Source organism: Pan troglodytes, chromosome 23 (assembly GCF_028858775.2).
Source record: "Pan troglodytes isolate AG18354 chromosome 23, NHGRI_mPanTro3-v2.0_pri, whole genome shotgun sequence".
Lineage (NCBI taxonomy): Eukaryota > Metazoa > Chordata > Mammalia > Primates > Hominidae > Pan > Pan troglodytes.
This window is the reverse complement of record NC_086016.1, coordinates 20,823,838-20,849,861: the sequence shown is the minus strand read 5'-3', so window position 1 is coordinate 20,849,861 and position 26,024 is coordinate 20,823,838. Positions and strand designations below refer to the sequence as shown.

Below are 26,024 nucleotides of genomic sequence, written 5' to 3'. Positions count from 1 at the left end.
GGCAATCCCATGCTGGGGAAAGACTTACAAAACTACTTATTTTGGGGAATTGTAGAGAGCCACCCACTTTCATTCTCACCCTCTTTCTAGGATCCCTTGTCCCCAGTTCTAAAACTCAGTCTCCTGCTTCATCAGCAGAACCACTGAAGCTGATAGGGCTGGAAGTCCCCATGGTTAGACAGGGACTCAAGCAAAGGAGGAGAAGTGGGAGAGGAGAAGCAGCTGGGAGGAGCAGGGATACATCCAAGGCCCTTGTGTGTCATCCCAAACTTCCCTGCTGACCCATCTCCCTGTATTCATGCCTCTTAGCACTTTTGTGACTTTGCCATTCAACCTAATTTTTAACCTAATTTGTGTTAATCTAGAGGAAAGGAACATATCACACATGCTTTGCGCACTCCCTAAGCCCTGCCTAGCAGGTGTGCTATACTCCCCCTAACAGGGCATACTCACATACGCAGGAAGTCCTTTCAAGGTTATCTGAGTAGGTCTCATCTTTATGGAGACAGAAGGATGCATCCTCCTGAAGGGGGACTGACAGCTCCTGACCCTGATTCTCTACCACGGCTAAGTGTGTCCAGGCCAGTTCCCATGGAACCTGGTGCAGGCACGACCTCTGGCAAGAGCGGTCACAGTGGACAACAGATCTGGGCCTCTAGAAGTAACTGGCATCACCTCATGTCTAATCTTCCTTTCCGTGGGACATTTTACTCTGTTTCTCTTAGAGCTTCCAAGGAATACAGGACAGAAACATCCACACATAAAGAAGTGTGCGCTTAATGCCCAGGGACCTACCATGGGCCCAGCCCCAGGTATCTTCCTAGCTGGTTCATGGCCTTTTGATTACTCCTTAGATTCCGCCAGAGTTGCCCACTTCAGGGAAGAGGAGCAGGTAACCTCTCCCTCCTTTGCAAATGATACAGATTGTGCCTCTCTCCATCCAGCATTTTATCAGGCAGCAGCTGGAACCTGGCACGAACACACAGGGTTAGAAATGGCGTAGGGTAGGCCAGGCACAGTGGCTCACGCCTGTAATCCCAGCACTTTGGGAGGCCAAGGCAGGCCAATCACGAGGTCAAGAGATCGAGACCATCCTGGCTAACATGGTGAAACCCCGTCTCTACTAAAAATACAAAAATTAGCCGGGCATGGTGGCGGGTGCCTGTAGTCCCAGCTACTCGGGAGGCTGAGGCAGGAGAATGGCGTGAACCTGGGAGGCGGAGCTTGCAGTGAGCGGAGATCGCGCCACAGCACTCCAGCCTGGGCAACAGAGCGAGACTCCATCGCAAACAAACAAACAAACAAACACGGAAACATTGTAGTTAGGGTGGACAGGACAGGAGGAAAGGCAGGCCCTGCATCTCAGCTCTACCTCCTACTGTCTCCAACACCTAAAACATCCCAGTCTGTTCATCTACACAATGAGCAGAATATCCATTTTGAGACTGTTGGGAGGATTGGAGATAAGGTCAGTATGAATATAGAAATAAGGTATACATATCCTGCTTGAAACCTTCCAAATCCTTCTGTTTCACTTAGAAAAAAATTCTAAACTCCTCTCCATGGCCTGTAAGGCTGGACGCTCTCTGGCCCTGCCTGGCTCCTGGGTCTTGTCTCTCTGACTCTTCCCCTCTCACCATCCTCCAGGAAACAATCTCCTTTCTGCTCTGCAGACGCTCCAAGCTTGTTCCTAGCTTTTGCACTTGCTTCTCCCTGCACCTAGCATCCTTTTGCACGGCCCGGGCCTCCATGAGGCTGTCTTGACCACGCAGTCCACAGGAGCACGCCCAGACACTCTCTCACCACTGCTTTTTACTTTCTCTCACTTGACACCAGCTGACATGATCTCATTCACTTTATTTATGTGTGTATGAGGGCAGGAAATGTGTTCGTCTCGCTTATCACCAACTCTCCAGCTCTCAGTGCCTAGGACAGGGTGTGTATTGGAATATGTGATGGGGGAGTGAATGCATGCTAAGTCTAGATGATGCCCGGAGCGGGCTATAGACCCACTCATGTGAACGTCCGCTCACCCCTGCCCCGGAATCTTCCCAGGCCCAGATCTCCCCTTTCTCTGAGTGTTCCCACTCCCCAGCCAGCAGGCCATGTTTTGGGGCTGGACCCAGCCCGATCTGGAATTGAAACTCCTGATTAGGCCTCCTCGCATGTGAAACTGGGCTGCAGCCTCACCCGCCGGAGACAGTGGCCCTCACTTTCTTTAGTGACACAAAGCTGCTCCTACCCAGGGAGGGCCTGATGGAGCTCAGTGTCCACTTAGCCCAGTCGTGCCACCCTGGGTACTGGGGCCAGGCACCCTCCTCCTGGGTAAGGCAGGAATCAGGCTGGGGCGGGGAGAGTGTTCTGTTCTCTTGAACATGTGCTTTGAATGGCACAGCATAAATAAAGAGACACAGCCAAGGGGAAGGTATATATTTAAAATTCCTCCCCTTCATTTTCTTCTTCAAACGAATCAGTCCCCACTTCTTCATAATCCTTCTCCAGGGCAGCTAAGTCTTCCCTGGCCTCAGAAAATTCTCCTTCCTCCATCCCCTCTCCCACATACCAATGCACAAAGGCCCGCTTGGCGTACATGAGGTCGAACTTGTGGTCGAGGCGGGCCCAGGCCTCCGCGATGGCCGTGGTGTTGCTGAGCATGCAGACGGCCCGCTGCACCTTGGCCAGGTCTCCCCCGGGGACCACGGTCGGGGGCTGGTAGTTGATGCCCACCTGAGGGACACAGAAAGAGGAGGAGCCACAGAAGAAGATACAAGTCAGCCAGAGGATAACTCAGGATGGGACATCTTGGTCACTTGGCATGGCTTCAAGTCATGGTCCCCTGACCAAAGCCATGGCTTTGACCTGGCTGTTCTGCTGAGTGAGGAGTGTAGCATTCCTTTTCACTGCTATCCTTCTAGCTACATATATAATTTTCCCCCAAGACTATGCCTATTTTTTATGTGACAGTTCTAATCATCCTGGCAAAACCAGTCAAGGTCTTCCAAAAAATGAAATTCTTTTTTCTTTTTCAAATGGAAACAAACAACCAGCTAGTAGGAGAATGAATGGGAAAAAAAAGAGAATGAATGAGAGACATGGTGGGTGATGGGGAAATTAACAAAGCGGAAATGTCCCCTCATTCTCTCTCCTTAAAACAGAAGCTCTGGAGTTATGTCCTGAAGGATCATTATGGTAGCATTAGCATAAGCTAAGAAAAGTATGTTCCCTGGAGTGGATGCTGCTAAACTTCATCTTCTTGCATTCTCTCCAACAGTACTTGTCCCCACTTGACTCAGGTCAAGAGATGTTAGCACTTAGAGGAGAGCAGGTTGGCCCAGGCACAAGGTTTATGGCAGTCGGCTCGGTTCTAGCAATGTATGTGATGTGGCCAAATTCATATACATTGCCTTTCCCTTCCCCACTTTGCCCCTCTCCCAGTATCACCTCCACCTCCAAGATGCCACCTGTGCCTAAGAGGAATGACGGCTGCTGTGGGCCCAGTGGCTGCCTGGCTACCCATGTTGCCACACAGCTGGCTGCCATTCCCACACCAGCCCCTCCGGAGGATGTGCATTTTAAAGCTATGGATTTAAGAGACTGGCAATTAAAATGTGGTGGTCTCAGTGGGAGAGGTGGCTGAGGACATCACTATAGTTCTCATAAGTAATGTCACGGTTTGCCACATTAGACTTGTCCCAGTTTCCCATGGTTCCTGGGGTTGGCTTTGGTTTGGGACGTGTGTTGGGAAGAAGAGAGATTTCCAGGATAGCAGCACCACTGTAAGACGGGTCTGGGCTGAGCCTGGGAGACCTGCCATGCTGCCAGAACTTGGCAAGACCTTCAACAACCTTCCTGGATTGGAGTCCCTGCTTTTCTTCTAAGAAGCCCCAATTCCCAAAAACCTAGAGCCTGGTTAACGCCAACACCACCCCGGGGCCTTTCGGCTCTCTTTATTTATTGCTCTGGAATATCCCTGTGACCTCTTCCAACAGTTTTCACTCTTGGCAGGGAAACTTCCTTAAATGTGCTTGCAACACAACTAAGAGGAACTTCAGATGACCACTTGGGAGAGAGTACACTTTTGAACAGCTTTGAATCTAGAATGCATTTCCCTGTTACACATACACATGTACCAGACACCTCCCACCCGCTCCTAATGTCGCTCGTGACTCTCATTTGCCTACTTGCTGAGCCCGCTATACCAGCCCTGTCCTCCTTCTCTAGCCTTTGATTGCCCAGCCCTTCCCCATCTACTTTTTTTTTGTTTTGCTTTTAAGAGACAGGGTCTTGCTGTGTCCCTGCCACTGGAGTGCAGTGGAACCATTGTAGCTCACTGCAGCCTTGACCTCATGGGCTCAAGTGATCCTTCCACCTCAGCCTCCCTGAGTAGCTGGGACTAGTAGGCATAGCCACCGTGCCTGGCTATTTTTTTTTTTTTTTTTTTTTTTGGTAGAGATGGGTTTTTGCTCTGTTGCCCTGCCTGCTTCCACTTTCTCTTCAGCTTCTCCCTTGCCACCTGGTGGCTTCCCCAGTCCCATCCCGCCTATTGCATCCCATAGCCCCACTCCCACGCCCTGGTGCCTCACACTTGTAACTCCCGCCAAGAAAACTGAGGCATGCTCATCTCTTCACCTCCAGCAACTGAGACAAACCCTGACACACAATAGGTACCAGTAAAACCTCTGAATGATTGAAAGCATGACTAGGGGCCAGGCTTGGTGGCTCACGCCTGTAATCCCAATGCTTTGAGAGGCTGAGGCAGGTGGATCACCTGAGGTCAGGAGTTCGAGAGCAGCCTGGCCAACATGGCGAAACCACATCTCTACTAAAAATACAAAAATTAGCCAGGCGTGGTGGTGCATGCCTGTAATCCCAGCTACCTGGGAGGCTAAGGCAGGAGAATCACTTGAACCTGGGAGGCAAAGTTTGCAGTGAGCCAAGATTGCACCACTGCACTCCAGCCCGGGCAACAGAGCAAGACTCCATCTCAGGGGAAAAATACAATAAAAAATAAAAAAAGAAATCCTGACTACAGGGCAGTAGTTAATGTGAATGTGGTAGCTGTTATGATGGCAGAATCTGACAAAAGACCGTGGGCGGAGTGGCTGAGCTGTTCATGTGCACAGCCAGGCTGCTTGCCTGCCGGTCCAGCTCAGAGGGGTGACTTCTACCATTCAGCATTCCTGGTCCTGGGGCCCCAGGGTCTACCCTCGCTATTTTGTATCTCCCCACTGACTCTCTGAGCCTGGCATTTTCCAGACTGCGGGCACTTGGTTACCACCAGCCACACGGCTTGCTGGTTTTTGCTTACTCCTGGTTAATGGCAGTGGAAAATAGCAATCATAGAACAACTATAAAAGTATCTTATTACTCCAAATTGATTAAGATGTGCAGGATAGATATTTAAGTTTTCAAAATAAATTGGGAGAACACAGCTTTTTGTTAGAGAGAGGCATCATACTCCTCTGGCAACTGGAATAATTTGGTTAACTCTAAAATTAAAATGGCCACAAAATCATGCTGTACAAAGAAGTGTAAAATATCCATTAAAACTAACTTTAGGTTGGAGGCCAGGCGCGGTGGCTCATGCCTGTAATCCCAGCCGAGACGGGCAGATCACAAGGTTAGGAGATCAAGACCATCCTGGCTAACACGGTGAAACCCCGTCTCTACTAAAAATACAAAAAATTAGCCGGGTGTGGTAGTAGGCACCTGTAGTCCCAGTTACTCAGGAGGCTGAGGCAGGAGAATGGCGTGAACCCAGGAGGTGGAGCTTGCAGTGAGCCTAGATCGCGCCACTGCACTCCAGCCTTGGTGACAGAGCGACACTCCGTTTCACAAAAAAAAAAAAAAAAAAAAAAAGTCCGGGCACAGTGGCTCACGCCTGTAATCCCAGCACTTTGGGAGGCCAAGGCGGGCGGATCACGAGGTCAGGAGATCGAGACCATCCTGGTTAACACGGTGAAACCCCATCTCTACTAAACATACAAAAAATTAGCTGGGCGTGGCGGCGGGCGCCTGTAGTCCCAGCTACTGGGGAGGCTGAGGCAGGAGAATGGCGTGAACCTGAGAGGCGGAGCTTGCAGTGAGCCCAGATGGTGCCACTGCACTCCAGCCTGGGTGACAGAGTGAGACTCCGTCTCAAAAAAAAAAAAAAAAAAAAAACTAACGTTAGGCAAATTGAACCAAATCATGAACACCAAAAGCACTGCATTTCAGGTGAGTAGATTTGGGCCAATACCAAATCATTACTTGTTGTTCAGTAAACAAAACCAAAGGTGATTAACCAATTAATCAATTTAAAATAGCACCAAACTTTTCTAAAATGGCCTAAACAGACAAAACTTTGACAGCACTTGTGTCTCAACCAAAGCTGAATCCATTCATGTTACATTTGGTTGAAGTCCCCCTCCCCTTATCATCACATAAAGCCTGAAGCGCCCATGGAATTGCATATCCTTGGTCATCTCCCTCTGCTTCTCTAGTCCTCTCTCCCCTTCCTAAGTCATCAGCTCTCACCTTGAAGCCTGTGGGACACCAGTCTACAAACTGGATGGTCCTCTTGGTCTTGATGGCAGCAATAGCGACATTCACATCCTTGGGCACCACGTCGCCCCGGTAGAGCATGCAGCAGGCCATGTACTTGCCATGTCTCGGGTCGCACTTCACCATCTGGCTGTTGGGCTCAAAGCAGGAGCTGGTGATCTCGGCCACAGAGAGCTGTTCGTGATAGGCTTTCTCGGCAGAGATGATGGGCGCGTAGGTGACCAGCGGGAAGTGGATGCGGGGGTAGGGCACCAGGTTGGTCTGGAACTCAGTGAGGTCCACATTGAGGGCCCCGTCAAAGCGGAGAGAAGCAGTGATTGAGGACACAATCTGACTGATGAGGCGGTTGAGGTTGGTATAGGTAGGGCGCTCGATGTCAAGGTTCCTGCGGCAGATGTCATAGATGGCTTCGTTGTCCACCATGAAAGCACAATCTGAATGTTCCAGTGTGGTGTGGGTGGTCAGGATGGAGTTGTAGGGCTCCACCACTGCAGTAGAGACCTGGGGGGCTGGGTAGATGGCAAACTCCAGCTTGGATTTCTTGCCATAATCCAGGGAGAGGCGTTCCATCAGCAGAGAAGTGAAGCCGGAGCCAGTGCCCCCACCAAAACTGTGGAAAATCAGGAAGCCCTGCAGGCCAGAGCAAGCATCTGTCTGGGGAGAGCGGGACATGAGAAGAAATCATGAAGACAAGTTTCCGAGAACACCCCACAGTAAAAAAGCCAGGCCGCCCACTCTGTCTGCCTCATATTTTTTTGTGGATGAAATCAAAACAGCTTTGAAGAAGTAAGGAAACAAAAGGAGTTGTATTGATCTTTGGAGGAGTGGCTAAAATATGGGATGGGGCCAGGCACAGTGACTCAATGCCTGTAATCCCAGCAGTTTGGGAAGCTGAGGCAGGAGGATCCATTGAGGCCAGGAGTTCACAACCAGCATGGGCAACATAGTAAGACCTCGCATCTACAAAAAATTTTCAAAGTTAACTGGGCGTGGTGATGCACACCTGTAGTCCCAGTTACTTGGGATGCTGAAGTGGGAGGATCACTTGAGCCCAGGAGCTCATGGCTGCAGAAATCTATGATCACACCACTGCACTCTGGCTTGGATGACAGAGCAAGACTGTCTATTTTTTTTAATAGAATGGCAAGCTGCAGGGGCACACGCCTCTAGGTACATGAAGGTTTCAGCCCAGTAACTTGGTTGAACAGGGAATGAGAGTTTCAGAACCACGGTGGATGGTGACTTTGCCCTTTGAGGGCCCCAACTCCTTGCCCACTTTCCCTGCTCTTGTCATTTGATTTTGTGGGAACTGCTGCCGACACACTTCAACCCAACCTTGGAAGGTGACTCAGGGCACCAATTTCAGAAAGGTACATGGAGCCAGAAAGCCTGAGTTCTAATATCAACTTTGCCATTTCTTGGTTGTAAGAACTTGAGCAAGTTACTGAACCTCTCCAAACTTCTGTTCCTTTTTTTTTTTTTTTTTGAGACAGAGTCTCGCTCTGTCGCCAGGCTGGAGTGCAGTGGTGCAATCTTGGTTCACTGCAACCTCCGCCTTCTGGGTTCAAGCAATTCTCCTGCCACAGCCTCCTGAGTAGCTGGGACTACAGGCGCATGCTACCATGCCCAGCTAATTTTTTGTACTTTTAGTAAAGATGGGGTTTTAACATGTTGGCCAGGATGATCTCAATCTCTTGACCCCGTGATCCACCCCCCTCGGCCTCCCAAAGTGCTGGGATTACAGGCATGTGCCACCATGCCTGGCCACTTCTGTTCCTTCTTAGTGAAAATGGGGACAATAGAAAATCCTCATAAGGTTATTGTGACAATTAAATAAAATAGCATAACATGCTGAGCAAGGGCCTGATGCGTTGTAAGCACGGATGTCAGCTCTTACCAGAGAATTCATAGAATCACAGGATTTTCCCACTGGGTGTGATTTGAACTTTTGGGGACCACAGACAGCTTTGAGGCCAATGACCCTGACAAGCCCTCCTCTAAACAGAAAAAGTGAATATATGCAAAAGTTTGGCACCCTTACCTCCCAGGGAAAGAACATGTGATCAGGTCCAAGCTTTTCCATTATACAGATAAGCAAATGGAAGCTTAAATAAATAAAGTGACACAACCTACAACTCAAGAGCTTTGTAGTCCAACCGAGTTCAAACCCCAGCTCTGCCACTTTTTAGCTGTGTGACCCAGGCTAAGATATTGAACCACCCTGGCCCTCAATTTCTTCATCTGTAAAGCACAGGAAGGACACCTCCTAAGTATAATTATTAAGGATTAAATGAAGGAATGTGCTTAACATCTGTAATGGCACTTGTAAGTGCCCAAATGTGTCAACAATCTCTTCCTCTCCCCTTCCAAGTTAAATGCTTTGTTAACCTGTGTTTCCGACCAGCAGAGACCTCATCCTGCCTTATACCCGGAACCTTCCCCAGATACTAACAGAGAGTATCAATGAGTATGAGTAGGGCCTCAGCCTGGAACACAGTCTATGATGCTAACACAGAGGAAGGGGCATCACCCCTGTGCATGCTTCTTACAGAATTTAAGCAGAAATTCCCAAACCTTAGGAGCTCCATCCTATAGCCAGGGGTCAGATGCCTCTCCCCAGCCTGATCAAAGAGGCATGGGGCCAAGCCTGTCCACTCCAGCCTGACCCACCCGTCCCCTGCCCTCCTGATCTTACCAGCTTCCGTATGCGGTCCAGCACCAGGTCAATGCTCTCCTTGCCCACCGTGTAGTGGCCCCGGGCATAGTTGTTGGCTGCATCCTCCTTTCCTGTGATCAGCTGCTCTGGATGGAAGAGCTGGCGGTAGGTTCCTGCCCGAACCTCATCTTCCAAGAGAGGAAGACCGTTAGGTCCTACTGCCCAGGGGAGAAGCCTCCCTCCCTACCACACTACCGCAGGACCCCTTCCGTTCTCCCCTACCTATAAAACTCCATGGAGGTTTGAAGCCAGACCACCTCGTAATGAATCTGCAAAAGGCTAAGAGAATTCCCGGGTAGCTCAGGAACTAACAGAGCCAAGGCCTGTGGCTCATGTGGGCGGTGAGAAGCAGGCTGCCCTGCTGGCTAGAACCCTAAAAAGACTTAGCTTTACAAAGCTCATCGAACATCGCCGGGCCCAGTGGCTCACGCCTGCAATCCTAACACTTTGGGAGGCCGAGGCGGGCAGATTGCCTGAGCTTAGGAGTTCAAGACCAGCCTGGGCAACACGGTGAAACCCCATCTTACTAAAATACAAAAAGTTAGCCAGGTGGGGCAGCGTGCGCCTGTAGTCCCAGCTACTCGGAGGCCTGAGGCAGGAGAATCTCTTCAACCTGGGAGGCAGAGGCTGAGGTGAGCTGAGATCTTGTCACTGCACTCCAGCCTGGGCAACAAGACAGAGCGAGGCTCCATCTCCAAAAAAAAAACAACAGCAACAAAACTTGGGCCGGCTGGGTGCAGTGACTCACGCCTGTAATCCCAGGATTTTGGGAGGCCAAGGCGGGCAGATCACGAGGTCAGGAGATCGAGACCATCTTGGCTAACACGGTGAAACCATGTCTCTACTTAAAATACAAAAAAATTAGGCAGGCGTGGTGGCCGGCGCCTGTAGTCCCAGCTACTCGGGAGGCTGAGGCAGGAGAATGGCTTGAACCCGGGAGGCGGAGCTTGCAGTGAGCCGAGATTACGCCACTGCACTCCAGCCTGGGCGACGGAGCGAGACTCCGTCTCAAAAAAACAAACAAACAAAAAAACAAAAAAAAAGCTCATCGAACACCAACGCCAATTGCCTCTCCTCCCTTCCACCTTGACTCCTCCAGGTTTCCCTTTTGTTTTTTCTTTCATGCTGCAAGGTGTACCAACAATTTTTTTTTTTTTTTTTTTTTTTTTTTTTTTTTTGGAGACGGGGTCTTGCTCTGTCGCCCAGGCTGGAGTGCAGTGGCGCGATCTCGGCTCACTGCAAGCTCCGCCTCCCGGGTTCACGCCATTCTCCTGCCTCAGCCTTCAGAGTAGCTGGGACTACAGGCGCCCGCCACCACGCCTGGCTAATTTTTTGTAATTTTAGTAGAGACGGGGTTTCACTGTGTTAGCCAGGATGGTCTCGATCTTCTGACCTCGTGATCCACCCGCCTCGGCCTCCCAAAGTGCTGGGGTTACAGGTGTGAGCCACCGCGCCGGGCCAAGGTGTACCAACAATTTAACTTAAGTCCTTTTGCATTAAAATATTCTAGGGACATGGAGAAAGATTCAGGATGATCTGCCCAGAACCTAGACCCCCAAGAGTTGTCCCACCCCTCAACTCCACCTCATGGTGGCAATAATATATGTCAGGCATTAGACATATTTTAGAATAATGGGAAGCAAAGCTATGTTCCAAGTCATAGAGGAGCAAGAGCCCTAGAGAGGCCTTTAAGGGGTCTCTGCTCACTTCCAAGGGTCCACACAAAGCGGATACAGAGCAGATCAAGACACATCAAGCCCCAACTATGTCGCCTCTTCTCTTTGGGGTTCCTCTACTCCCTGCAGAAAAATCATCTGTGCAGTGGCCCAGGAGGTAACCTGCACTTTGTGCATTGGTGCAAAGCATCCAGGGGGTGGAGCATCTGCCCTCTGTTGCCCTAGACATTGGTGTCCAGGCATATACTTCGTGCCCAGTCCTCTTTGCAGAACTGTCCATCTCTGGCTTGAGGAGCCAGGATTGGAGCTGGGGAAATCCTGATGTTCAACTGAGAGTTGACCCAGGGGTCAGAAACAGGGGAAGTGGCACTACTGGGGGATAGTGTGGGAAGGGGAGATCTGCCTAGACACAAGGCAGAATTCCTGTGTTTCCTAAACCTGAATGAACCTCATTCCAGAACTCCAGCGGCCCCTGGCTGTGAAGCAATGTGCCTGCTGTGATAGGCCCCTTTGTGTGTAAGATGCTGTGAGGTTATACCCACCCCGAGGGCAGACTCAGAAACCTATACTTAGGGAAATTGCTCACTTAGGGGTGTCTTATAATTTCTAAAATTATTTGGATTTTCTTATCCTTAGTATTTAGTAGCGATGTGACCATTTTGACCTGGTGCCGCAGGTTTTGGGGGTTGAAGTGGGAGGCATTTTGTTCTGCATAGAGTCTTGATCACTGTCATGAGATTCCCCGAGACTGTGGGGACCCCAAGGAGCTGACAGATGTCACGTGGGGTGGGAGGCTGCGGTTGCACCATCCCCACCTTCCAGCTAGAGACGCTGCTTCCTTAGCTACTGTGGGCCAATGCCTCTGCAGTTTCAAGATGTTCTCTGTGGAGGGGAACTCCGACCCCACTCACCCACTACAGTAGGCTCCAGATCTATCATGACGGCCCGGGGCACATGCTTCCCATTGCCAGTCTCGCTGAAAAAGGTGGTGAAGGAGTCATCATCGTTGATCTTGCTGGCTTGAGCATCAAAAGTGCCGTCTGCCTGGATGCCGTGTTCCAGGCAGAAGAGCTCCCAGCAGGCATTGCCAATCTGAACTCCCGCTTGGCCCACGTGGACTGATATGCATTCCCGCTGTGGGGAGAGGGAAGCATCGAGGTCAGAGAGTCTGGGCCCCCAGCATGCCTTTGCCCTACATCCCCATAACATTCACCTTGCAGGCCAGCCAGGCCCCAGCCCCCCATTGCCAGTTGGCATTGAGGCTACAGGTGCCCCAGCTCTATAGCAGCTGGACCAGGACTTAGATCCAAAGAAGACACAGCTGTTTTGTGCTTTGCTCTAAAGGTTGATTCCCAGGGTTGACCTTTTATACCAGGAAAGAAAAAAAGGAGGGTGGTTGCAAAGATGAAGCAAGGGGCTAATTCCAAACCACAAGATTCCTGCACTGGTGAAGAAGGCCCAAGGAAGAACTGGCGATCATGGCAGAAACTCTCCTTCAGCCTACGCCCACACAAGGCAGCATTCACAGCTGCTCCTGACCCTGACTTTCTGACATTGTGCACACATGCACACACACAGTCTCAGGATATCACAGAGCAAATGAGCACTCATGAAAGGAACATGCTCTGGAAGTATATGCCATGGCTGTCAGTAGTATCATGGTTACCAATGTAGAAATAAAGGATTATTTATTATCCCAAGAGAGGATGGGGAGGGTATAAATTAGGCCCTTCCTGCACGCTGAACAATTGGAAAATCTTTGCAGCCCCATAGCCTGCCCGCCCCTTGCCTATGCCAGGCCAAGTGTTAAGTAAAGCTGACCCTGGAGTGTCCTTAGCTCTGTGTTACTCTGATGTGAAGCCACAATTGCCTGATTGGTATTCGTACTAACAGCTTAAGATGGGGAGTGCACTGATGGGAATGTAAATTGGTTCAGCCACTGTGGAAAGCAGTTTGGAGATTTCTCAAAGAACTCAGAACTACCATTTCACTCAGCAATCCTGTTACTGGGTATATATCCAAAAGAAAATCATCCTACCAAAAAGACACCTGCACTCACACGTTCATCACAGCACTATTCACAACAGCAAAGACACGGAATCAACCAGGTGCCCAGCAATGGTAGACTGGATACAGAAAATGTCATTCATATACACCATGGAATACTACGCAGCCCCCAAAAAAGAATGAACCCATATCCTTTGCAGCAACATGGATGCAGCTGGAGGTCATTATCCTAAGCAAATTAATGCAGGAATAGAAAACCAAATACCACATGTTCTTATAAGTGGGAGCTAAACATGGGTACTCATGGACAGAAAAATGGCAACAGTAGACACTGGGCACTACTGGAGCGGGGAGGGAAGAAGGGGGCAAAGATTGGAAAACTAACTATTGGGTACTATGCTCATTACCTGGGTGACAGGATTAATCATACCCCAAACCTTGGCATCACAATATATACCCATGTAAGAAATCTGCATATGTACTCCCTGAATCTAAAATAAAAGTTGAAATTATTAAAGAAAAAGGGGGGTGGGGAGAGAGACAGTGTGTGTGTGTGTGTGTGCGCGCGTGCACACGTAGGCGTGATAGACTCATCCTCCCACCCACACCCTGCCCTGGGGAAGCAGTGGCCCACACAAGGCGACACTGCCTGGGGCAGCCGCCTGAGCCCAGCAGGAAGCATGTGCCAGGTCTGTGGGTTTCTATTTTTACCCATGACCTGCCCTGGCATTTTCCAGCTCCGGGTAACCCAAGCCAGGGGCAGAGCCTCCAGAGGGCACGGCTGGGCACAGAAGCCAGTAGAGTCCACGTCAAAGTGTGGGGCTCCTGGAGACGTGGAAGAATTTCTGGGCATGGAGAGCAGGGCAGCTGCCCTGAGTAGCATCTTGCAGGGTCAGAGCATCAGGACCATTGCCCCCTAGTTCAATTTTACAACTGTGCCCCCACTCTAGTCCTGTCTCTGTGCTGCAGCTGAGCGACACCTGGTCCTTGCCTTGAGGGAGGATGAGCACAGGGGTGAGCGTGGGGCAGCCCGACGGGGGTCGCAACCCGCTGGATCTCCGTGAGCCTGGTGGCTAGGGAGGGGATTCACCCACAGAGCTGCCCACGCCCCCAGGTTCCCACGTTGCCTTCTCAATTTACTTGCTGTGCTGTGTGGCCTGGGCTGAGTTACTGAACCTCTCCTCATCTGAAAAGTGTAAGTTAGCCACAGTTGTTGATGCTGTCTTGCCATTATCATTTTCATTACGGTACTACCTGGTAGCATTTTTCTGCACCGGGAAGTAGCACACGTAGAGGGAGCTCTCAGGTCCCTGCTCCTCTCTCCTTTATTGTGGGGTCTATTCTCTGCCTCCATCTGAGGGCTCAATTCAGGCCTAAGGAAAGCAGCATCTGCATCCAGAAACCACCCACAACCAGCGAGTTATCCACCCAGACCACGGCGTCACATTCAGCATGTGGCTGTGACTTCCCAGGGAGATGTGGAAGCTGAGGGGACACTGGAGAGGCCGGAGGGGGGCCTGATCCTATATATTTTCCTTCTAAGTGACAGTATCCTCTGTGGTCCTAACCCTCAGCCTTCTGGGTCTGTCGCCCCCTTACCACCACCGCATCCCGACCACCCTCTAGTCCTGCCTACAGTGCTGCCCGGCCCCCAGCCTGCTCTCACTTCTGGAACATTCTGGGGCTTTCCAGGGAGGACGCAGGGATATTTTAGGAAAATCGAAGATCATGGGAGGAAGAGTCAAGGATTTGGGGGACCTGAAAACCACTAGCATGGTGACAACGTCTTTAGCCTCTTTTAATGCCCTCATTAATCTCACACTAATACATATGCCAGTCTTTTACAAAATGTCTGTCTCTTTCTCTCTCCCCTGCCCCCGTCGTGCAAACACACACACACACACACACACACACACACCTTAGAAAGAGCTATTTTTCCTATTGAACTAGCTCGTAAGAATAATCGGAGGCATAAAATAGACTCAGAAATGACTGACAGATTCATAGGTGCTCCCAAAAGTGAAAAGTAGCTACACCAATCAAGAGAGAAGGAAGATCCCTGCTAACAGGAACCGGGCTCCTTGGAGAGATGGAGGCGTCCAGGTCCAGGGTGGGGAGTGTGCTAGATGAGCCTGGAATGTCGCATAGCGCCTGGAGGCACGGAGGCTAACCAAGGGGCTGCCCAAGCACTGGAAGAGGCTCCCGCTGCCTAAGATGAGACAACCTGAGCCTCACAAGTACTGATGGCAGCATTTGAGTGAAGCAGGATGCAAGATGAAAACCCACAAGTCCTCAAAGAAAACCCCCAGAGAAAAACTCATTTGTCCCTATCCAGACAGCCCCGTTAGTTAGAGAAGGCTCTTTTTTCTTTAATTGAAGAATGTCTGCTAAGCAATGTGGACCGAATAATAGATTATCAAATATTGCCCTATTCCATCTTCTAATTACGTGATTGATTTGGACAAGAACGCCAACACCATTAGGTGAAAGACTGATGGGGAACTCGATCTTCGCCGAGAGCCAAAGAACCACTGTTATAGTCACAAGGGGGGACGTAACTACCAGGGTCGCCAGCCTAAGGCTGCGATCAATCTCAGCATCGCTAACTGTGGGCCAACCCGACATCGAGGACCTCCTGATGGGACGCAATGTGACACACACACCACCAGTGAGGACTTCTTCTCAAAAATACTCAGCCTTCATCACTGAGCCCGGTAGATTCAGCTTCCACTTCACAGGAAACACAGGGATCAGAGGGTTAATTAAGTTCAGTGATATCAGAGAAAACAAAATCAATCCAGAAGGTGAGACATCCTACAGGGCAGCTGGTCCAGCCTTTTTTTTTTTTTTTAATTTTTTAAATTTACTTTCTTTTTTTTTTTTTTTTTGAGACGGAGTCTCGCTCTGTCGCCCAGACTGGAGTGCAGTGGTGCGATCTCGGCTCACTGCAAGCTCCGCCTGCCAGGTTCACACCATTGTCCTGCCTCAGCCTCCCAGGTAGCTGGGACTACGGGCGCCCGCCACCACACCCGGCTAATTTTTTGTATTCTTTTAGTACAGACAGGGTTTCACCATGTTAGCCAGGATGGTCTCGATCTCCTGACCTCGTGATCCACCTGCCTCAGCCTCCCAAAGTGCAGGGATTACAGGCGTGAGCCACCGGGCCTGGCCCAGCCTTTTCAACTCATGAGAAATGAAGAGCTGGGGGGGGCTGTCCCATGTCAAAGGAACTAAGGCACCACCAAGCACCACCACATGCATCATGGGGACTCTGACTGAATTCTTGTTTGAACAAATCAAAATATTTGGGGGACAAATAAACTGATTTGCTTTGTTCAGCGTATTCATAAAAATGTGGTTAAGTATGAAAACATCCTTATTTTTTAGTTGCATCCGAAGCATTTAGAGGTAAAATGTCATGACGTCTGTACTTTAAAATCCTTCCCAAACACAGCAGATAACAGATGGAAAAATCATTCTTCTTCTTAAATCTAGATAATAGGTATATGGGTGGCATATCACTCTACTTTTCTGAAGGTTTAAAATTTTTCATAGTAAAAAGCAAAAATCATAATAAAGAAGACAGAGAAAGAATAGGAGCACGGACTGCCCTCTCCAGAACCCACTTATCCTGGGCCATTGCACGCAGTCACTTACTCAAATAATAATTGACTACGCGCCCACATTGTTAGGGCTTTGAAGTTCCATGAAGAAATCACAAGTGAAATTCAAAGCTGCATGAGGCTTCATGGCACTGTGAGGTCCGTGCCCAGCCCCAGCACTCTGCAGGCCTCTTGCACCTGCTCCTAGCAGGGAGGAGGAGCAACCCACAGCTCCCGCATCGAGCTCCCGGCTCAGGCACTGAGCTCGACTCCTGCAGCCGTGCTGCCCCATTACCCTCCCCAGCCTTCGGCCTGGAAGTTCCACAGAGCAGACCCAGTGCTGAAGCCCGTGGGACGCATCCTCACGTCTAAGAAAAGGCATCCTTCTATCATAACCAGGGATGTTATATCGGCTCCGAACATTTAGGATACCAGAGCTGGGCCAGCCTCATGGATCACCTAATATGATTCCCTCTCCATTATTTTACAGATGAAACTGCTGAGCTCAGAGACGAAAAGGGACAAATTCAACATGTCACAGCACTGCAGCAGCAAAAGAGCCTGGACCAGAATCCAGGGCTTCTGACCTGGGCCTGACTTCTTTCTTTTAGGCCACATGGCCTCCTGCCTCACTTGCAGCTCTGAACTCCCAGGGCCCTGGGGTGTGCCCACATCTGCGCCAATGCAAGACCAAGTTCGGATAGCAGAACTCCAAACAGGAAATGTCTCTTGTGCAGAGCGAAATGGCGAATGGCTCATGGGGCAGCCTCTTTGAAAATGGGTCATCTTTCTCTGACAGAACCAGGAGTCTGCTTCTCAGGGCCCATGTGTGCAGCTGGGGTTGGGGGCAAGGGGAAACTGACCCAGCAGAGGATATTTAAGTCATGTGCCCGCTCCAAACTCATATTTCAGATTCCCCTGTCTAGCCAATCAGAGCACATGCCTGTCACTCACACTGCTCCTCTCTCTCTCAGTTCTATTTTCAATCTGGGCTTGTAGAGCTCAGACAAGTTCTGTCCTCCTTGGTCCCTGTGAGGGGAGGGGGTCCCTTGTTTGCTGCAGAAGCCTGTCCCACCCAACTTCTTCTGGGGGGTGAAGAGGAGGGAGGTGGAGGGACCAAGGAGGTCCATTCCTCGTGAAAAGCATGCCACTTCTCACACAGACCTCACGCTGGGATAGCTACAAAAGGCACCTACTCATTTCTACAGCAAATCTTTTTGTGTGGTTGCATTGGAAACAGCATTGTGAGGTACTGGGCTAACTTTCATTCATCCTTCAGGTATCCAGTTAATTGTCACTTCGTAAGGAAAGTCTGCAAAACCCCAAGCCAGCATAGGGCCCTGCCATGTGCTCCCCCATCCCCTTCATTCCTGTCATTGTAATCATCACACCGTATTATAGCTGCCTGTTCATTTTCGCACCTTTCTAGTAGAGAACGTAAGCTCTGTGAGGGCAAGGAACCTTTGTTTCACTCAAGGAATCCCCAGTACCGAGCCCGGTGCTTGAATGTAGCAGGTGCTCAATTAACACAGGGAGGACTGGAATGAAAACCTTCCCTGAGGGGCTGCAGTCCATCCAACAAGGACAGCGGCCAGGGCCTAAGAAGTGTACGGGTCAAGTGCAGAGGGAGTTCCAAGGAGAAGGAGACATCTTCTAGCTTGGTTTCCTAAAGGAGGAATATTCGCAGGGACCCTGAAGAAGGCAGCCGGCCAAGATGATCTGGGGCAGTTCAGGTGGATGCAGGAGCAGTGTGAACAAGAGGCAGTAAAACGCAGGGTGGTTCCCGCACACTGCCCAGTCTGTCCGGAGCGCAGGCTGAGGAAGGGCAGGGCCAATGAGACATCTGGGCCACCTGTGAACACTCCGCCTGGGGAGCCACTGCCCTGTGAGCCAAGGCCCCTCGCTGGGAGGCATGAATCCAGTGCCTGTGTTTTGCAGAGCATCAATAAAAGAAATTCTAGAACTTTGCAGCCCTTTTATAATTTTGCTGCAAGAAGCCCTTTTTTTTTACATCAATCTTATATTCTAATAGTAGTCATTTCCTTTAGCTTTGTTCTCAGAGGACTAAGATAAGCTAATCACCATCCTTGGCAAAAGGAGACTTTGAAGCCTTAAAAAGGCTGTCTTGTGATACTATTTCCAAGTATCACAAGACAGTAAAAGTGGCATATCATCTGGGAGAGGGGCCGACGTGGGCCACAGTGTGTGCCCTGTGAAAGCCTGGCACCACCCACACTCCCTGACCACCTGTGCTCTCATGCCCCAGTTGCTGTCAGGAAGCATGTGATTACACCGAATTATCTCTAGTTGTCAGGCTGGGATAATAGATCACATATATTTTAGGACCTAGGTCAGGGATGGCAAGTGAAAAGCAGGCCCACAGTGTCACAGAGGGGTAATGAAAGTAAGGACAGATGTGGCTCCTGAAGGGCTGCTGAATTGTCTCTGCTCAGAACTCTTCGATCATAGGGCATATTTGAAATCACTCATAACAAAGAATAGATAGCAAGCCAGACACAGCAAAAACAAAGTCGGCCTAAATTCACTTTAGCGAGTGAAGGTGGCTCGCGAGAGGGGCTCAGATGATAGGCACAGCAGTTAGGGCAGCAACAGAGCTCACAGGAGGCCAGCTCTGGCCATGAGGCCATCTGCTAAGGAGACTTCCAGCATAAGAGGCCGGAGGGCGTTGAAGGCCTGGGCTGTGGCTGGCACTGGGGCAGGTGCAAGAGACACTTAGGAGTTTCAATCCAATGCACACAGTGCCTGCTCCATCTCCTGCTCTCTTCTGCAGCTTATTATCTGAGAGAACTCCTAACAGGAAGACACTGCAGGGGAAACGCCAACCACAAAGGCCACAGATAGTGCTGTCCATCCCTTGCGGCCTGAGGGAAAAGGAGCATTTGGTCTGCTTCCTCCCCCCGACAGTGCCACATCCTCCTGCCCACCCCCATCACTGGCCTGCTATCCACCAGCTACTTCCCCCTCCAAAATTATTTTTAACTTTCATCTCCCTTTGAAGGTCACTAGGAGAAAGCACATTCAACAGTGGCATTAACCCCCACCCCAAGCTCTGTATGGGCCTGACCCAAGGCTGGGGGCTCCCAATGGACTCACCAATCCAGCAGCTCTGCCCCAGCCGCTGCCCTGTGAGCCAAGGCCCCTCACTTGGAGGCATGCGCCCAGTGCCTCTGGGGAAACCTGCCTTTTGTGATGGGAGGGGAGGAGGAGGCAGCAGTGACCTGCAGCCCCTGGGAGCCCACACAGTGCTCTGAGGTCAGAATACACCTATCAACTCCACAGAGCTCGGCCATGCCTGTCTACATGGGGAGATTGCAGAAGGCTGCAGGCAGAAGGATGTCCATTTGGCCCCCAGAACCCTCTAACTGCCCATTTTTGCAGGGAGACGGGCTCCTTCGTGCTCTCAAGTCCTAACGGAATGGAGTTAAAGAAGCCGTGTTGCAGATGTTCCCACCTCCCCATAAACCACAGAAAACTTCTCTGTGCCCTGGTATCATTGGCATGGGCTTGGCTTAGGGCACCTGGCCAGGATTCTCCATACCACTTCCCAAAAAAGGTGTCATAGTCTGAGTTCCCAGAGAGCTGCGTGCTAGAGCACTGGGAGTGGATGGGAATGGTCTGCTGTGGGAGTAGCCTGCCGGTCCCAGCACGGGCAGGTGGCTCAGGACAGAGGCTCTGGTGCCCAGCAGATGTAAACTCCAGCCCCTACGCAGCTTCTTACCAGCTGTGTCACTTTAGGCTCCAGGACAGAAATGCTAAAGGGTATTGGTGGTACCGTGCAGTGGGTAGCTGGGGAGAAGGGGTTGGGGGTAAGTTCACAGAGGAAAAATGCTCATCTGCCTAGCAGCTAGAGAAATGCATTTAAAAATACACTTAAGGATTAGTTACACTTTTCTTGCCCAGAACCTACAGAAATTCCAAATCGAATTCTCCTTAGCACCAAGGTCACCTCCCCCAAGCCCCCACCAGGGAGGGAAGTGAAGGGGACAGGACAGCAGCCTGAAACTTAATCCTTAGAAGAAATACAGTCATTTTTGTAAGGGTGAGATTCTAGGGGTTTAGGTTTATAGATGTGTCATTTTAGCCTTTTACAAATGAGCCAAATGATATTTTAGAAGTTTCTGTGAGTGTAAAATGTTCAACAAAAAATATTAGCCATCAAGACAGTGCAACGCACACAAGTTAAATGTTCTAGATAGAACCTACTAGACAAAATTGAGTGTTTCAAAATAAATGAAAGGTGGTCCCGTTTCAAAATATTTAACCATAGGTTTTCAGCTAAACACCCAAATTCTTAAGCACATTCAAAATAAAGTTTTGCTGTTTGAATTGTTGATTTACCAGGCATTGTCAGAAACACGTCTGTGGATCACACATTCAAGCTTGTGCACAGGGCTGGGTTAAGATCCTCAACACGCCCCTGTGAACATCCTCTGGGCTCCACTCTGTACCACAATGGCATTCAGATCCAAATTAAAGCATGCAAGGGAAGCACTTGGAAAATCCTAAAACACTAGCTACCTGCTAGATATATAAATATTAAATATCAATTCTACAGTATGCAGCCTAGCATTTGCTTCAAAATTATGGAGGGAGGGAATAAATGAAGTGAGACAGGTCAGAAGTTGGTAATTATTGAACTTAGGTGATGTATATAATCGCTAATTATACCATTTGCTCTCCGTTTGCATATGTTTGAAATTCCCTACCATAAAAAGTTTAAAAATAATGAAATCTAAGTGGAGTCTTGGAAATTTGAATTATAACCCTCTTCATTTCGCAGGTAAAACAAACCCATCCAGAGAGGTTAAGTGACCTTCCTGAAGTCACACAGCTAGCTGCAGAGCCAGGAGTCAAAATTCTGAACTCGCAGCTCTGGGCCCCTTGTGTGGCCTCATACCAGGGTCCTCAGGCAGAAATAGGTTCCTGTGGCCACCCTCCCTAATATTCCCAAGTTCTTTCAGTTCCCAGGGGTGTCTGGGAGCCCGCTAGGAGGAGGGAGGGTGCTGACAAAACTGAAGCTGTAAGGCTAGAGCTCCGGGGGAGCCAGGAGGCCCTGGGCACGGGCCAAACGTAACAGGGCGGGGCGGAGGGGGTTCTCGCCTGCTTTCTGGATCACTGACACCTGGAGCAAGCCTGCCCAGGGAACCCGACCTTGGCCATGACATAGGCTTATTCTGCCCTCACTCTGCCCCCAATCTTTCCAGCCCATCTCCCTACTGCTGAAAGATCAGGGGTCCAGGAGGGATTCCTGGGATTCCGGGCTTTGGGAAAGTGGACTGGGGGCAAATGTTAGCCACCAGGGGCACTGGGGGCGGAGAGGGGGACCCTAGAGAGAGGAACTGAGTGTTTGCAGCCGCCCCTCAGTAAGATCCAGGGGCGGGGGCAGGGAAGGGAGCAGCCGCGATCCCCCTAAGCCAGGGTAGGAAACAGGTCGAAGGTCCCCTGGCCTTTGGAAGCAGAGACTTCTTACTCCCAAAGTCCTTCGACTCTGACCGCTGGAAAGACTTGGGAGCTGAGTGCGCCCGGAGGACCCCGCCGCGCTGGGGCTGTGCGTGCAGCAAACCCAAGCCGCTGGCCAGGGTTGCGAGAAAGACCTCCACGCGTGGGGGGACCGTGGCGCCCTAGGTCCTCTGTCACATTCCGGGCCCTGTCACATTAGGCTGGGTTTGGAGACGTGACTGCATCTGGCCCCCCAGTCGCCCCGGCCCAGACCACCCATCCAGAATCCCCGGACTCGCCCTTCTCTCCACTCTGTCCACAGGCTGCCCATCTGGGGACCCCAGAATCTCGCCCCCTTCTCCGTCGGGCTCCCCAGGGCCTCCCTCCCCCTCGTCTGCACGCAAAGCTCCCTTAGGTCCCTTTAAGGAACAACTGGCCCCTGGTCTCTATTTCTCCCATACGATAAAGGGCACCGGGTGTTCCCGCCCGAGGGTGCGGACTCCTCGACCCCGAACTGCCACCCCCAGAAGGCCTTGAGCCCTGCGGCTCCAGGAGGACGGGTCCGTGCGCCTCCCTGTAGACTCGGCTCTCGGTCCTACGCCTGCCGCGCGCCCGCAGCCCGCCTGGCCCCGGGAAGCCTCACCATCGCTGCCGCTGTCCTCGCCCGCGCACCTCTCAGCTGGGCCTGCCCGCCCCGACTGCTCCAGATACAGCCGCCTCCGCCGTTGTGACACACCGGGAGGAGGGGACGCCGGGGACAGGCGCGCCGGGCCCGCAGCTGCCCCCCGGCATCACAGTGCCGGGGAGGGGCGGGCAGGTCACAAAGGCCCCTCCCCGCCCACCCGCGGCTCAAATCTCCGGGTCCTCGGTCCCGCCTCAGCAGCCGGGGGCGCTCGCAGCGGGGACTGCGCCCGCGGGGGAGGCTGCCGTATTACCAAAGCGCACGTGTCCACGTTCCAACACCGCCGGCGAGAGCAGCCTTCGTGACCCCAGCTGCTGGAGAAAGAAATGTAAAATGCAGCCAGGCGAATCGCGCGGGTCTCCCCAAACTTCCGTTCTCCTCCGACCCGCTGGAAAGGCTCCTGACTGGGGTGCGGCTGACCGGAGCGGGCTGCAGCGGGCCCGAGTGCCAAGGTGCCGTCTCAGCTGGGCGCCCTAGGGCCGTGTGTGCTTGGCAAGCTGCAGGGCCTCTGCTCCCAAAGCCTGTGCCTCCTGCCGCCAAGGCCCGCCTGGTTGCTGGAGACGGAAATGAGATGGCATACACAGAGCTCCTGGTACAGGCAGGTGCTGAAGACTGTTCCCGTTTTTACCCTCTCCCCGGATACCTCGCACCTCCACCGGGATTTTCAAATCTCCCCCCTTGATCCCTTCCTACTTTTAAGCCCCAAACGTGCCCAAGTCACATCTCCTATGTAATCCAGAACTCATACCAGGGTTCCCCTGCCTCTGCCCAGTAGTAAGACCCGCCAGATGCTGTTGGTTGCCCCCTGCTCCGGACGGGGTGGGCACTTGGTAAAAGCCCCTCTTCACACTTTAGATGTTGGCCACGTTGTCACCCTGCCCATCTCCCCTCACTTCCCCCCAGGTGGGTGATGGGCTGGATGGTCTTTGTTCCTTGTTCTCACTGCTGTTTCTTGTTCTTTCCCTCCAGTGGTCAGTTCCATTCATGTTGAAAGGTGTACCCCAGCCTCTCTCTTCCACTTTCCTCAGCACCAAGCCAACGCAGGCAAATTCATAGGTTTTCCTTAAGACAATACCACTTTAGCCAGACATGGTAACTTCCCAAGTTTCCAAGCACAGTTAGAGATCTTCCTACCCTTGCGCTCCTAAGACATGCCTGCTTGTGGCCAAAAGAGAATGAGAGCAGATTTCTGCTTACCTATGCGGCAATCTGTTCTGTTGGCCACCCATTCATAAACGATAGTACATGTGTCATAATCATCTTTGCATTTGAGAGAGTACCAAACATAGTGCTTTACCCACTGATACAAACGGTACTTAGTAAAGCATGCGTTGAATTTTTGTCTATCTTATAATGTAAGATCCTGACAATTAAGACTCAGGATTAAGCTAATTGTGCCAAGTACATGATAAATGGTCAATAAAGGATTTTGGTAATTAGTATAACTCTATGTGTATTTCTCTTCCAAACTCTCCCATAGCATATTCTATTACTTCTTCCATAGCATTTCTTTTATTTATTTATTTTTTTTGATGGAGTCTTGCTCTGTCGCGCAGGTGGAGTGCAGTGGTGTGATCTAGGCTCACTGCAACCTCCGCCTCCCGGGTTCAAGCAATTCTTCTGCCTCAGCCTCCCGAGTAGCTGGGACTACAGGCGCGTGCCACCACGCCCGGCTAATTTTTTGTATTTTTAGTAGAGACGAGGTTTCACCGTGTTACCCAGGATGGTCTCGATCTCCTGACCTTGTGATCCGCCCATCTCGGCCTCCCAAAGTGCTGGGATTACAGGCGTGAGCCATCGTGCCCAGCCCCATAGTATTTATCACTTTCTTTTTCTTTTTTTTTTTTTTTTTTTTTGAGACAAAGTCTCGCTCTGTTGCCCAGGCTGGAGTGCAGTGGTGCGATCTCAGCTCACTGCAACCTCGCCTCCTGGGTTCAAGCGATTCTCCTGCCTCAGCCTCCTGAGTAGCTGGGATTACAGGCAGGCGCCACCACACCTGGCTAATATGTGTCTTTAGTAGAGACAGGGTTTCACCATGTTGGTCAGGCTGGTCTCGAACTCCTGACCTCGTGATCCACCTGCCTCGGCCTCCCAAAGTGCTGGAATTACAGGTGTGAGTCACCGTGCCCGGCCGTATTTATCACTTTCTAGTTTGGAGTATAGGGGTGTGTGTGTGTGTGTGTGTGTGTGTGTGTGTGTGTCTAAACACTCTACAAAACAGCAACACCTTAAAGGAAGGGGTTGTGTTATTCATCTTAGTGCCCTCCCCACCAAAAATAGCTAGTTGAGTGCATCAGGTGAGCTCAATAAACATAGCTGAATAAATTCACTTTTCGAGTTCTCTTTGTGAACCACCACATAAATCATGAACGGGTTCTTAAGGTGTTGGGATAAAGATGATGATGATGGTGATGATGATGATACTAGTAATGACGGTGGCCCTGAATTGCCTTTCATTATGACAAGGCTCTTGAACCACCTCATCTTTCCCCTTTATGAAAATTTGGGCTGGAGGGAGCCATGACTACACCATAAATGCTAACTATAGCATCTCTGGGTTCCAGGGAGATAAAATAGGTTGGCTGTTATGGACTGAACTGTGTTTCCCCAAAATTCATGTGTTAAAGCCTAATCCCCAGTGTGACTGTAGTCAGAAATAGGGTCTTTAAGGAGGTGATTATGATTAAATGAGGTCCCAAGGATATGACCCTAATCCAGAAAGACTGGTGTTGAAGAGGAAGAGACACGACGAGGGTGCAGACACGGAGAAAAGGCCACGTGAGGACACACCGAGAAGGCGGCCATCTGCATGCCAAGGAGAGAGGCATCAGGAGAAACCAACTCTGCCAACATCTTGACATTGGACTTCCAGCCTCCAGAATTATGAGAAAATTTGTTTCTGCTGTTTAAGCCACCCAGTCTGTGGTATTTAGTGATGGCAGTCGTAAGCAGACTAAAACAGTGGTCTTGGAGTCTTTAGAGAAAAAACAATTGGCTGGGTGCAGTGGCTCACGCCTATAATCCCAACACTTTGGGAGGCTGAGGTGGGCGGATCAGCTGAGGTTGGGAGTTTGAGACCAGCCTGACTAACATGGTGAAACCCTATCTCGACTAAAAATACAAAATTAGCTGGGCGTGCTGGCGCATACCTGTAATTCCAGCTACTTGAGAGGCTGAGGCAGGAGAATCGCTTGAACCCAGGAGGTGGAGGCTGCAGTGAGCCGAGATAGCACCATTGCACTCCAGCCTCGACAACAAGAGTGAAACTGTCTCAAAAAAAAATCTACTTCTTTTTGGTTTTTGTCCTCCTTCTTAAAATTATTTGATTTGTGGCATCC

The 26,024-nt window shown here is 50.7% G+C and overlaps 1 protein-coding gene and 1 long non-coding RNA gene across 3 annotated transcripts; one reads left to right on the top strand and one right to left on the bottom strand.

Annotated features, from left to right (window-relative positions):
- Positions 1-2,415: 2,415 nt before the first annotated feature.
- Positions 2,416-23,897, bottom strand: TUBA8 (tubulin alpha 8). Of its 2 annotated transcripts, NM_001280288.1 has the most exon segments (6): positions 2,416-2,727; positions 6,517-7,197; positions 9,239-9,387; positions 11,847-12,069; positions 22,648-22,997; positions 23,435-23,897. In NM_001280288.1, coding segments are annotated over 5 exon segments (1,350 nt in total). In that variant the 5' UTR covers positions 22,651-22,997; positions 23,435-23,897; the 3' UTR covers positions 2,416-2,433.
- Positions 23,208-24,131, top strand: LOC134809672 (uncharacterized). Its single transcript, XR_010155970.1, has 2 exons — positions 23,208-23,288; positions 23,656-24,131. It is a non-coding gene; the product is annotated as an uncharacterized LOC134809672 (long non-coding RNA).
- Positions 24,132-26,024: the final 1,893 nt, after the last annotated feature.

Excerpts from the sequence above, each read along its gene's own strand:
- TUBA8 (XM_016947299.2), bottom strand. The coding sequence starts at position 11,874 with ATGATAGATCTGGAGCCTACTGTAGTGG. Across the intron at positions 9,388-11,846 it reads TCTGGAGCCTACTGTAGTGG|ATGAGGTTCGGGCAGGAACC; the intron begins GTGAGTGGGGTC and ends CTCTCTTGGAAG. Across the intron at positions 2,728-6,516 it reads GGTGTCCCACAGGCTTCAAG|GTGGGCATCAACTACCAGCC; the intron begins GTGAGAGCTGAT and ends TGTGTCCCTCAG.